This window comes from Oryctolagus cuniculus, chromosome X, assembly GCF_964237555.1.
Source record: "Oryctolagus cuniculus chromosome X, mOryCun1.1, whole genome shotgun sequence".
Classification (NCBI taxonomy): Eukaryota; Metazoa; Chordata; class Mammalia; order Lagomorpha; family Leporidae; genus Oryctolagus; species Oryctolagus cuniculus.
This window is the reverse complement of record NC_091453.1, coordinates 108,140,575-108,154,284: the sequence shown is the minus strand read 5'-3', so window position 1 is coordinate 108,154,284 and position 13,710 is coordinate 108,140,575. Positions and strand designations below refer to the sequence as shown.

Below are 13,710 nucleotides of genomic sequence, written 5' to 3'. Positions count from 1 at the left end.
TAAATGAAAGATCTCTGTGAGTGAGATCCCAGCGGAAAGAACGGGCCATCAAAGAAGGAGGTACCTTTCTCTGAAGGAAGGAGAGAACTTTCATTTTGACTATGACCTTGTCTAAATAAGATTGGAGTTGGTGAACTCAAGAGGCTTCCATAGCTTTGGCAGCTCATGACAAGAGCTTTGGGTGATTACTGACATCATAAATAAGAATGTCAATTGTTAAATCAATAACGGGAGTCACTGTGCACCTACTCCCCATGTAGGATCTCTGTCCTTAATGTGTTCTACTATACAAATTAACGGTAAAACTACTGCTCAAACAGTACTCTATACTTTGTGTGTCTGTGTGGGTGAAGTCTGTTGAAATCTTTACTTAGTATATACTATGTTGATCTTCTGTATATAAAGATAATTGGAAATGAATCTTGATGAAGAATGGGATGGGAGAGGGAGTGGGAGATGGGATGGTTGGGGGTGGGAGGGAGGTTAGGGGGGAAAAGCCCACTATAATTCAAATGCTGTACTTTGGAAATTTATATTTATTAAATAAAAGTTAAAAAAAAAAGAAATCTCTTTCAAAGAACTCTGCATGGAGAGTGGAACAGTAGTCCCCCTTTTTGGTTCTCCATGTTAACCACTTACCAGAGGCAACCAAAGACCAGAGTAAGACAAGTGGAAAGCCACATCTGGTTTCTTTTTGCTAATTCTTTTTTTCTTTTTTCCAGCTTCTTTCCCACCATTCTTCCATCTTTCCACTGTCTCAGAACTGCCAAACACGTGGCCTTTCCCAACTTTCCCTAAATCAAATTCCTCTTATTCCCTGACTCCACATAACTGTAAATGATGGATAAAAGTATCCCAGGACACCACAGGAGAACTGTCAGCTCAGCACACCAGGCTGTTGCTACACAAAAAGGAAGATAAAATTTAGATAAATTCTTGAGACAGTTGCTTGATTTACATGGCTTATTGTCTCATTGTATCATCCTGAGTTTGGATGACAGGTGCTAACTACTACCTTGGTGTTTATCATTGGCATTCTTCCAGTTACAAATTTTAATTTCCCCTCCCCTACCTGCACCCTCAGACAGCAGATGCCTTTGAAAAACTAAAGGTACTTAAAAGTAAAAAAAATTATAAAATCATATAAAAATTTTCAAATAATTACCTTGTTGTACAATGGTTGTTTCACATCCGTCAGCTCCAAAAGCAAGCGCAGAAAAATACTGGTTGCCACATCTGTATCTTGAAGGCATGCTTATTGTAAAAAAAAAAAAGGTGCTAACTACAGGAAAAAAAGATAAACACACACATATATAATGTGACAGCCTAATAAGATGGGCAAAATGCATTAACAGATGTTTTATTGAAGAAGATATATGAGGGTACTTCAAAAAGTTAATAGAAAAATGTAATTAAAGGGTAAATTTATTTTGGTGCAAAAAATTAGATCCGTACATAGGTTTTTTCAGAACATGCATTTCCTGTGAAATGTGATGGTACTATTATACAGATGACAAATAAGGAAGAGCTGTTTAACATTATTAGTCATTAGAGAAATGCAAACTAAACCACAATGAGATACTACTACATACCAGCAAAATGGCTAGAATTTGAGCAGTTGATCATACCAAGTATTTGCAAGGATATGGGGCAACTAGAACTGTTACCCTGCTGTTAGGAATGCAAATGGTACAACCACTGTGGAAAATACTTTGACAACTTGAACTTATAGCTGTTATATGACCCAGCTGTTTCACTATGCCCCCCCAAAAGCAAAAATGTATGTCCACAGAGAGTTGTACACCAATGTTCATAATAGTGTTATCCATAATATCCCAGACTGGAATCAACCCAAATGTCCTTGAGTGGGTAAGTGGCTAAACCATGATGTATATGTAACATAGAATACTGCTCTGTAATAAAAAGGAATGAATTATTAATACAGGCAACAATATTGATGAATCTCAAAATAATTACACTGAAGGAAAGAAGCCAGACCACAAAAAAGGGTATAAACTGATTCCGTTTGAATAAAATTCTTGAAAATGGAGACCAATTTATACTGACAGCAAGATCAGTGATTGCCTGGGGTCCAGGATAGAGAAGGGACACAGGGAAACTTAGGGGTGATGGAAATGTTTCCTATCTTGATTGTGATGATGGCTTGAGGATTTATACATATGACGAAATTGAACAAATTCCGCTTTTAAATGTGTGCATTTTATTGTACTTTATTTTTTAATAAAATTTTTTAAAATATTGTTTCCTTTTCATTTACTTTTAGGATCAGTTCACTATTCTCATAATACTAACAAGATTTCTGCTAAAAAACCAACAACCTCATTCTCTCAGAAGGAAGCACAACAAAAGGTTGAAAGTTTTTTGTTCCAGATTTTGTGTATTGATCATTAATTTATCTGGTTAACTTTTATTTCTAAGGGCTATCCCCTTCCCCGGCTTTGGACTCACTGAATAGTGATCTTGGGATCCTACACAGTCTTAACCCTCTCCCTGGCAAGGAAGGTGCTAAGTCAGCTTCATGCTGAATATACTATGCAGCTCAGCAGAAACAAACTTAAACATTTGACACCGATGATGACAATAACAGCTGACATTGATTGAGATCCTACTGTGAGCCAAGGATCACAGTACAAGGAAGGGAGAACAGGAAACATGGGTGACATAGGGTGCAAAGGTCAGACACACACTTGAATGAGCAGAGTTTTGATTTGTACAAAATGCTGTGGGAACACAGGTTTACAGACTAGCCCTGCCAGAGAGGTCTTAAAAGGCTTTATTAAAGGAGGATTTAACTGAGTCTTAAAATGTGAGTGAGAATTTCTGGATGAATAGACATATGAGGATATAGTGAGGCAATTTCACACAAACTAAAAGCATGGAGGTGTAAGCCAGCATAGCCAGGGGAGTACAGAAAAAGAGACTGGATGGTAGGCTGAAGCTAGAGCCTTGTATATCTTGCTGAAGTATGAATTTATCCTCTCCATTGTAAAGAGCCTTTGAAGGTTTTTCAGTAGAGATATGAAATAAGAATGATTGGATTCTTAAAAGATACTCCAGTTGCAGTATATGAGATATGTAGTAAAGAGAAGAGCTCAGAGACAAGATAGTTGCAAGTCTACTGGTATAGTCCAGATAAAAATGATAAGGGCCCACACTAAGGCATTGCAGTGTGGGTGAACAAGAGACCACAGATTCATAATATTTCAGAATTAGGCTGTGTTGGGACTTGGTGACTCAATGTATGTATGAATTCAGAGAGGGTGGTGATGATGATGGTTCACGTTTTATGATAGGTTTTAATAAATGGGATGTCTTTTCTTTGTGGCACCATAGTGCTCAGGCTGACCTCTATCTCAGAATTTGTCACACAGTGTCATATTTGTCTGCTCTACTTGGTGATAAGCTTCTTGGGGACAGAAATGTCTTATTTCAGTTCCAAGCATTATGTTCAATAAGCATTAGATGTAATTGCATTGGCCTTATTTGAAATAAATGGAGCAAGTCTGACCTTTTTAGAATGGAGTACTGGGTGGGTTGCCATGCCTTTAGCCAAAATATGTAATACAGGAAGAGGAGTGAGTTTTGAAAGATGGGAGTACATGGGTACACAATAAGCTTCATTTTGAACTAGTTAAGTTTTAGTACCTGTGAGAGAGATCCAGTATGAGGTCAATTTAGCATTGAGACCAGTGCTTAGGAAAGAGGTAGGAAATCGGAAGAGGGTATTGAACTAACTGGACTGTTCTAAAGTAGGCAGAATTCTCTTTTAGGAGCTTAATTACTAATGAATGTTTTTCCCTTGGATGTTAAACCACACAGAAAGATAAAGAAATTACAAACACATCAGATCCTGTAAATGTCAAAGGTAAGAAAATGAAGCATATTCATAATTGCTCTGCTATTTTTCAGTTAAATAATTAGTTTTGTCATAGTTTTTCAAGTAATGTTTTTGTACTCATTATAAAACTGCTTATTTTGCTACAGGAAGACAAAAATTATTCATTTTTGTAAATATTAGTATCCTACATTTTTTGAGTAATTGTTGGTTGCCTAGGGCCTTTGGAATTTGCAAATTTGTGGAGAAGTTAGAGACACTACTGTGGCTGCCTATATGGATAGGCTAAGTAAGTTCCAGACAGATAGTGATTTGGGAGTCTTGGTGCAAAGAATTCTTCCCAAGAAGACCCCTACCTTCCAATGCTATCCTTTCTCCCAAAACATAAAATTACATCCCATTTCCCATCTCCCCAAGAAAGTTGGACTAGTGGATAGCTAAGTCTGCTGCTTTCTGCAAAATATTTCTATGCATATTCTATAGACCTATATACACCAAGAATAGTGGGACATTTTCATCTGGGTGGCCAATAAAGTACCTCAAATCTAATATGCACAAACCTAAATTCATCATCTTTCAGTCACTCTAAAAAATCTGTTCCTTGTTCATCCCAATTTTATTCTGAAACAAAACCTGACTCAATCTTTGTCACATTTTGTCCAATCTATTTCTTATTTTTATTAAAGATTTATGTATTTATTTGAAATAGTAACAGAGAGAGACCGAGAGCCAGAGAGAAAGAAAAAAAATATCTTCCATCTGCTGATTGACTCCCCAGATGGCTGCAATGGCCAGGGCTGGGCCAGGCTAAAGCCAGGAGCCAGGAACTTCTTTTAGATGTCCCACATGGGAGCAGGGACCCAAGCACTTAGGCCATCTTCTGCTACTTTCTCAGGCACATTAACAGGGAATGGATTGGAAGTGGAGCAGCTGGGACTCGAACCAGCACCCATATTGGATGCCGGCATAGCAGGCAGCAGCTTTACTAGCTATACCACAACGTTGGCCAACCCCCTAATGTATTTATTAAACTCTCTCGTAACTTTCCTCTCCTTCCCATTTGTGCCACCCTACCCATAACTATTGTGATAGTTTGCCTCCAATTTTTTCTTCTTCCTTTTAACCTATTCTATGTTTTACTGCAGATATAATTTTCCCAAAGTTTCAGCTTTGGATATATAATCCCTCTACTTGAACATTCCCAGTGGCTCCTACTTAATAAAGTGTTAAATTAGTTCCTTCTGGCAGGAACAGAAGATGTGAGGGGAGAATGAGTAGGCAAAGGAAATTAGGGCCACAGGTTAGAGAGTTCAGGCTTATTCCTGTGGGTAGTGGTGAGCCACTGGAAGATTGTAGGCAGGGGAATCCAAAAAGTCAAATCATCTTACCATTGGAGCTACTGCTTTAACTTGCATAAGTAAATACATCCTTGACTACAATAATTCCAGACATTCTAACAGCCGAGCAAAGAGAACTGTGTCATTTTCTCTTATTTAATGGTGTCTCTTCTTTCCCCCAGGAGTGAAAAGAACCCAAATTCATGCTTCTACCAAGGCAACAAATTTCCCCAGACAATCTGTACAACATATTCTGAAAGAAGAGGCAAGTAACACTTGTTTTGTACTAGATGCAGGCAGAACAAATACACAGAAATTATTATCAAGATTGGTACAAAAAAAAAAGATTGGTACAAAACAGTTTCATCCATTATTCCCTGACATTAGCCACTATCCATATTAAAATTTTATTTTAACAAAGTGAAATGCAAACCCCATCATAGTCCTAGGCTAATTCAACTCTAGTTATGTTAGTGTTGCCATACGGTCAGTGTGGAGAATACCAGGAACAGTTTGTAAGTCAGCAAAAGCAAAGTGATGAGCTTGAAATTTAAAATTTGTTAGACAAATCCAATCTGCATCACAGCCTTGACTCCATTAGCACTGTATCAACTGATTCGAATTCTCTAAAAAGTTAATATGGCTTGAGAGAGATTTCATCAAGCAGAAAATTTTCTGCATTCTTTCCAAATGAACTCAACTAAAATAGAAAATGGCATCATTTGCCATATTGTATGCTAAAGACATAGTAAATGACCGACTCACTAATATGTAACCACTAAAATGTCACATGTTAGTCATAGTATGCTTCTCTGTGTAAACCAACATCTACAAACCACCTGTTGGTATGCAGTGCACTATGCTACTGTTTCAACACCCATGATCAACAAGCTCAGTATCCAAAGACAGAAATTTAACTACTTTGAGATGTTTTAGTTGCTGCACATCAGGAATTACTTTTTTCAACAGCCTTAGTATATAGCAAGAAAAAACACTTTTCCATGGATGGCAAACTTAATACAACATAGCCTAGTCAACGAAGAGTCAATTAACAAATTAAGATCACCAGTTTTTAAAAGTCTTTGAAATATGTTGGATAATACGAGTATATCAGATGGTCACAAATATCTCTTATTTTGAGAAATAGCATGAACACTAATAGGATAGAATGCAATCCTGTTTTCTGTCTTGTTTCATCTATCCCATCAATGTCAAGAAATACACTTCTGGTGGCTTGTGTTCAATTTTCAGGCCTGAAAAAAATAAAGTCTGCTCTGTTGGATTTATTTGTCTCTATTATTACCCAGACAGGTAAAGGTCTTGGCCAAGTGAAAGAGTCACATTCTGTGTGTGCATAGAACCTGTTCTCTGCCTTCCAGCTCTCTAAGAGTGCTTCTTCTATAGTTAGCTTCATTTAAAAATTATATACATTCTTTTAGCTGTCCCATTGATTGCCTTTCTTGATGATCAGTGCATTCCTCAGTTACTGTTAGAATACTAACGGTCTCTCCAACCCTTTGAATTCCACCAATAAAACGTGGGGATTAATGTAGGGGTCCCTTTTCTCCCAGCCAGTTCTTTTGAGGCTGAAATTAGCCCTTTTGAGCACATCATTGGGACTGCCCAAGCTAGGCAGCCTCATTTTCCTACTTCACACATCTGTGGGGAAAAAAAATACAGATATTATACATGAACTTAAAAATAAGTCCTTAAATCATTTCCTTACATTTCTATTTTCTTAAAAGATTATTTATTTGAGAGGCAAAGTTAACAGAGAGAGAGAGAGAGAGAAAGAGAGAATCTTCCATCTGTTGGTTCACTCCCCAAATTGCTGTAATAGCCAGGGCTATGCCAGGCCAAAGCCAGGAGCCTTGAATTCCATCTAGGTCTTCCATGTGGGTAGCAGGGGCCCAAGCAATTGATTCATTTTCTGCTGCTTTCCCAGGTGCATTAGCAGGGAGCTGGATAGAAAATGGAACAGACAGGACTTGGAACTGGCACTCACATTGGATGCTGGCATCACAGGAATTGGCTTAACTCACTGCACCATCACACTGGCCCCACATTTCTGTATTTTAAATGTGGAGAATAGCCATTGTTCAACTTGTTTTAAAAACTCCTTGAGAACTTGTTTCATTATTTTTATTTTTCTTTTGGCATATACAGGTGTCATATGCTGATTTGAGGGAAAGAAAGCCCAAGAAATCAAAATTCAGCCATAAGTCAGGTAAACATTAAAAATAATTATTTATAAGTACATCTTGCAGTTCACTCCTGCATTATCTTAATGGACATTTACTGAAGTTTCTGCTACACACCAGGCCTTGTGCTTACTACTGAATACATATAGTAGAAAAGCCATGGTCCATACCCTGAGATTTTACAGTCTGGTTAGAAACAGTCATGTCAATAATCACAACCAAATATGGTAAGTGCAGACTGGGGGTGTGTATGAAGTCTTGTGGAAGCATAGGGAAGTTTTTGCAGAAGAAGCCACAGTTGATCTTAGATTTTCTAGGCGGACAAATAGAAGTTGTCAGAGCCTACTAGGAAAGAGTAATACATTTACCAATATACAGACATTACAGGATTATGTTTATGGAGATACAAATTATTTCAGAATTGCTATAGCTAAAAATTGAATCCAGAGAATTGCAAAAGATTTGGATCATTAAAATTCAGGTAGGTCCTGCCAAGCATTTACCTTTTATCCTGTTACCTAAGGGTAAGTATTGAAGAATATCAGCAGAGGCATAATATGACCTGAATTTGCCTTTTTGAAAGAGAGAAAATAGAAGTAATGAAATTAAAGTAAAAGTGACATCAAAATAATAACAGCATTTGTTAAACACTTACTATGTACCAGATACTATGCTAAACTCTTTGTATTCTTTAATTTGGCCCTCCCAACAATTTACTGAGGTCAGCAATATTTATATCTACCATTCTCTATATATGTAAATTAAGTCTCAGAGTAGTAAATTATCTTGCCCATGGTCACATTGTATATGGCAAAGCCAGAGTTTTAACCTAGAGCTGTCTTATGCAACCACACAGTCCTGAACAAAAGTAGTATCAGTAAGGATGGAGAAATGGATCCAAATTTGACTCAAAATAGGAGGGCAAATTGATGGGATTTGGTTACCAAGTGAACATGGGGGAAATGAAGGAGTTGAAGACAACTCCCAGATTTCTAGGCTGGGCACCTAAAGTGGCTAATGAAGCATCCTACCATTTAGCAGCCATGCAATACTAAAAGGGGAACAAGTCAGGAAGAAAAAGAGTTCAGCTTTGAATATATTGGGTTTGAGATGCCTGCAGGCATCTAAATAGGACATCTAAGTGGAACAGGCAGGCAGTTATAGATACTGATCTGAGACTCATGGGAGAAGTAACAGAAAAAACACTTTATATCAAAACCTATGGGCGGGGCCAGTGAGGTGGGTTAGTGGGTTAAGCCACTGCCTACAATGCCGATATCCCATATGGGCACCAGTTTGAGTCCAGGCTGCTCTACTTCTGATCTACCTCCATGCAAAATTACCTGGGAAATCAGCAGAGGATGACCCAACTGCTTGGGCCCCTGCACCCACATGGGAAACCTGGATGAAATTCCTGATTCCTGCTTTGACCTGGTCCAGTCCTGGGGAGTGAACCAGCAGATGGAAGATTTCTGTCTCTCCCTCTCTCTCTGCAACTCTGCCTTTCAAATTAATAAAAATAAGTTCTTATTTAAAGAAATGCCATGGGAACAGCTTTTGTTATTTTCCACAGGTTTTGATATGAAGTGTTCTTTTTCAGGTAGATTACATTTTCTCCTGTGAATTCCCTCTTAGATCTTAAGTTACCTCTAAGTATGTTTCTTGATTACCAAGAAATTAATTATTTTAGTCTTATTTTGTATTAGGTTCAAAGAGCGTAGTTTGCAAGCATCTAGCACACTGAAGTTGTTAATTTACTTTGTAACCAAATATATGGTTGATATTTGAAAGTGTTCCATGGACATACCAAAAAAATGTATATTCTCTGAAAGATATAAGGCTCTAAATGAATATTGAACTCTATTTGTTGATTATATTATTCAGTTATTCTGTTTACTGGTTTTTGCATATTAGACTGTCTTTTTTTCCTATTATCTACGAGGTAGCCATCAAAGAGGTATATTGAAGGTCTCCACCGTGATTGTGATTATATCAAATTCCCATTGCATCAAGATATTTGTTCATCCATTTTGCTGGAAAAAGTAGAGTTCTTTATTATTTTAAGATTTATTTATTTTGGGACTGGCGCCATGGCTCACTTGGTTAATCCTCTACCTGCAGCACTGGCAACCCATATGGGTGCCAGGTTCTAGTCCCGGTTGCTCCCCTTCCAGTCCAGCTCTCTGCTGTGGCCCAGGAAGGCAGTGGAGGATGGCCCAAGTGCTTGGGCCCCTGCACCCGCATGGGAGACCAGGAGGAAGCACCTGGCACCTGGCTCCTGGCTTCAGATTGGTGCAGTGCGCCAGCCGAGGCAGCCATTTTGGGGGTGAACTAACGGAAGAAAGACCTTTCTCTCTGTCTCTCAATGTCTAACTCTGCCTGTAAAATAAAAAAAAAAAGATTTATTTGTTTGAAAGGCACAGAGAGAGAGAGAGAGAGAGAGAGAGAGAAACGAGCTAGTAAAAGAGATTGATCTTCCATTCTATCCACTGGTTCATTCTCCAAATGCCCACAACAACCAAGGCTGGGCCAGGCCAAAGCCAAGAGCTAGGAACTCCATCCTGGTGTCTCACATAGGTAATAATACCCAAGTACTTGGGCCATTATCAGCTGTCTTCTCAGACACGTTAGCAGGAAGGTGGATCAGAAGTGGAGGATCTGGGACTTGAACCAGGCACTCCAATATGGGATGCAGGCATCCCTAGCAATGGCTTAACCCACTGCACCACAATCTCCACCCCAGAGTTCATTATTTTTTAACAGTTGTTAATGCAACTGAGTAAAAAATTACTCCAAAACTTAACAGTTTATAAAAACAAGCATTTATTCTCACACAGCTTCTGTGGTCAAGAATATGGGAGCAGCTTAGCTAGGTGGTTCTGACTCAGGGTCCCATGAGGTTATAGTCAACATAACATGCAGGGCTATTGTAGTTACTTAAAGACTTGCACTGGAGGATTCACTTCCAAAGTAGCTCACTCACTGAGCTGTTGGCTGTAATTGGTAACAGTACTTAATGTTTTTCAGAACATTCTGTTTGTCTAAGACTTTTATTTAGGCATGAAATGCATAATTGACATACACCATCCCAGGATTCCTACGAACATGTTCTTTTTGAAGACTTGCTTTACTGTCTATCCAGAATATTCACTAAAATCTGCTTATGAAGCTAAATGACGTGCAGACATGTCAGACAGTATTTGGGAAGAGATTAATGACATGCAGATTAATGAACTAGCATTGAGCAAACACACATACAAGGGTCCTCAAAAAGTTCATGGAAGGACCAACCAGCATTGTAGTGCAGCAGGTTAAGCTGCCACGTGCAATGTCCGCATCCCATATTGGAGTGCCAGTTCAAGTCCTGGCTGCTCCACTTCTGATCCAGCTTTCTGCTAATGAGCATTGGGAAAGCAGTGGAAGATGGCCCAAATACTTGGGTTCCTGACATCCATATGGGAGACCAAAATGGATTCCCTGGTTCCTTGCTTTGGCCTGGTCTAGACCTGGCTGTTGCAACCATCTGGAGAATGAACCAGCAGACGGAAGGTCGGTTGGTGGGTTGGTCTCTCTCTCTCTCTTTCTGTGTGTGTGTGTGTGTGTGTGTGTGTGTCTGTCTGTCTGTCTGTCTTTCTGATGCTCTGCCTTTCAAATAAACAGATCTGTTTAAAAAGCTCATGAAAATGCACATTATCTTTTGATTTAATTTTTCCATGAACATTGTGAAATATCTTCATATTAAAGAATTCATTCAGCAAATAAATGGTATCAAGTGCTTACTATGTTCCAAACACTGTAAACTATTCCTTAAAATACAGCTTAGTAAGTCCTGAAATAATAAAAGGGAATATAGGGTGATTCAGGAGCATGGCTAGAGGATGCCTAGCCAGACTTTGAGGAAGGCTTTCTGGAGGTGGTGACATGAACTGAAAGAATTGCAAAGTAAGACAAGTTTAAGAGAGACTTTAGAGTTCCTGGCTAAGGAAATAGTTAAGGGCAAAGGCCCTGAGGTGTGAAAAACATGATGTTTAGGGAGTTATGTGTTGTTCAGTATTTCTGGAACACAGAAAATAGAATGGTGCCCAGAGATTAGGCTGGCAAAGTAGGCAGTGGCCCCAGATTTTAAGGTCTATTTTATCCTTCCCTAGGAGTTCCTAGATGGTGGAAATAGAGCAGTGACAGCAGGGAATAAAGACCTAGTAACATGTTAATTACCTTACCAGTAGCTGTGAAAGTTACCAACAAATAATTTTTTCTGTCTGGAAATTTATCCACAGTTCATAAAACTGTGTATGTTCCTGATTCATCAGAAAAGTAAGTATTTTGGAAAAAAACAGTAAGTTAATGTTATTTTAATAATTGCACAGGAATGCTGCTTGAGGACAGATTCTCTTCATGGAATCCCTCATTCTTATGGTTGTACTTGTACGGAGTGAAACTCTGATGAATTGCAACCTCTCAGAAGTAAGCTAAAATTGTAAAGTACTCAAAGCAGTGACGCATGCTCTACCACCTCTTTCTCTGTTCCTTTGTTCTCACTTCAGTTCTATGCTGCCCCAATACCCAGAGCCATTCCTCCACTTTCAGGTAGAACCCTACTGTCACCTCTTCTCTCCAGGTAGCTTTCCAGGATTTGAAGCTATCCTTTCTCCTCTCCCCATTCAAATATGCACCTCTGCTTGTGCCTTTTGAGGTTATTGGTTTCCTAATGATGATAAATATGTTACTATATAGTATTAACGACTTCATCTGTTACCCCATCCTAAGGATATTTGCACTGTAATCCAAAGTAACCAATCTCTAATGACGGAAAATAGGCAACAACGGAGAAGGGTTTTTTTCTCAGCCCTCAAACCTTTGTGGCCACCTCTTCTGGTAATACCCTTATTCTCTCCAACCTAGAGTAATATTTCATCCACATGAAATAACTCCTGTGGGACACACATGTCCAACATTGTCATCTTTTAAACACTCAGTAAACCAAATGAGGTACAGGATGGGCTTTATAAATATCCATTTATGATGAAAATAGTTGGGTAAAATAAAGTACCATGTGGTGGTAAATGGTGGTGATATTCAGACCAAGCACTCTGGAAAAGTGTTTTCCCGGGCCCGGCGCTGTGGTGTAGCGGGTAAAGCTGCCGCCTGTAGTGCCAGCATCCTATATGGGCACCGGTTCTAGTCCTAGCTGCTGCACTTCCGATCCAGCTTTCTGCTATGGCCTGGGAAAGCAGTAGAAGATCACCCAAGTCCTTGGGCCCCTGCACCCGCATGGGAGACCTGGAAGAAGCTCCTGGCTCCTGGCTCCGGATTGGCCCATCTCCAGCTGTTGTGGCCATTTGGGTAGTGAACCAGTGGATGGAAGATATCTGCCTCCCTTCCTCTGCCTCTCTTCCTCTCCATGTATAATTCTGACTTTCAAATAAATAAATAAATCTTAAAAAAAGCATTTTCCCTAAGGATTAGTAGAAATCAGTTTATCAGACCTACTGAGTGCTCATGGGATACAAGGAGGCCTAAAGAAGGAAACTAACTGGCCAAATCTTACTCCCTCTAAAGTAATAAAGCTGGTAGAGTAACAATTTGTGTAGCTTTATAACGTGTTAATTTCAGCCTCTTCTACCACTTCTCCCTCCACCCCACACTAGAGTTACAGAATCACTTTAGCCTTTTTAATAGCAAATGGTCTTGATAACTTTTATGTAAAAAATCTTAGCTCAATTATGATGAACTCCATGGGTGACTTGGAACTTCTCCATCATCCGTGTATACCCAGCACAGCTCTAGGCCAGAACATGAAAAATAAAATACAGTTAACAACCTAGCTAACAACAACATCCGGTCTTGTTCTGCCCATTGCATCCATGTCACTTCCCTTACCTTACACGGGTTCACAGCCTTTGACTTTATCCTCGTTCTAATGCTGCTCCTTGCTCCCCAAACTTCAGGTGTGGATATTTCACAGCTGTTCCACCATTTACCTCCTCTCTCTTCTCACTTCTCAGTTCCTTAGTACTCAGGGTGTGTGTGTGTGTGTGTGTGTGTGTGAGTGATATCACAAGAGACTTACATGGTAAGCTTAATAAAATAGAATGAATAACCAAATAAATCAGGACAGGAGGAAGAAAATGTGTTAAGATAGTGGTAGGGATAAATAGTTGTAACAATTAAAGTTTGAATTTAAAAAATGAGTCTGTTCCTATGATTGGGATGGGTCATAGGAGGAGAGGCAGAGTAAAGAAAGCAGTGAGCCTATTGCCCTGAAAACTGCGTACAGTAGTTTCTGTCTGTTTCACTGCTGACAGTCGTATGGCTG

The 13,710-nt window shown here is 39.1% G+C and overlaps 1 protein-coding gene across 5 annotated transcripts in view; it reads left to right on the top strand.

Annotated features, from left to right (window-relative positions):
* The window catches only part of LOC108178739 (fibrous sheath-interacting protein 2), a 101,839-nt gene that overhangs the window by 26,965 nt on the left and 61,164 nt on the right, over positions 1-13,710 (top strand). For all 5 annotated transcript variants that reach the window (XM_017349849.3, XM_051827510.2, XM_051827509.2 and 2 more), the window contains 5 exons: positions 2,285-2,370; positions 3,841-3,886; positions 5,376-5,458; positions 7,360-7,420; positions 11,672-11,708. In XM_017349849.3, the coding sequence (XP_017205338.3) occupies positions 2,285-2,370; positions 3,841-3,886; positions 5,376-5,458; positions 7,360-7,420; positions 11,672-11,708 (313 nt within the window). The remainder of the gene's footprint in view (positions 1-2,284; positions 2,371-3,840; positions 3,887-5,375; positions 5,459-7,359; positions 7,421-11,671; positions 11,709-13,710) is intronic.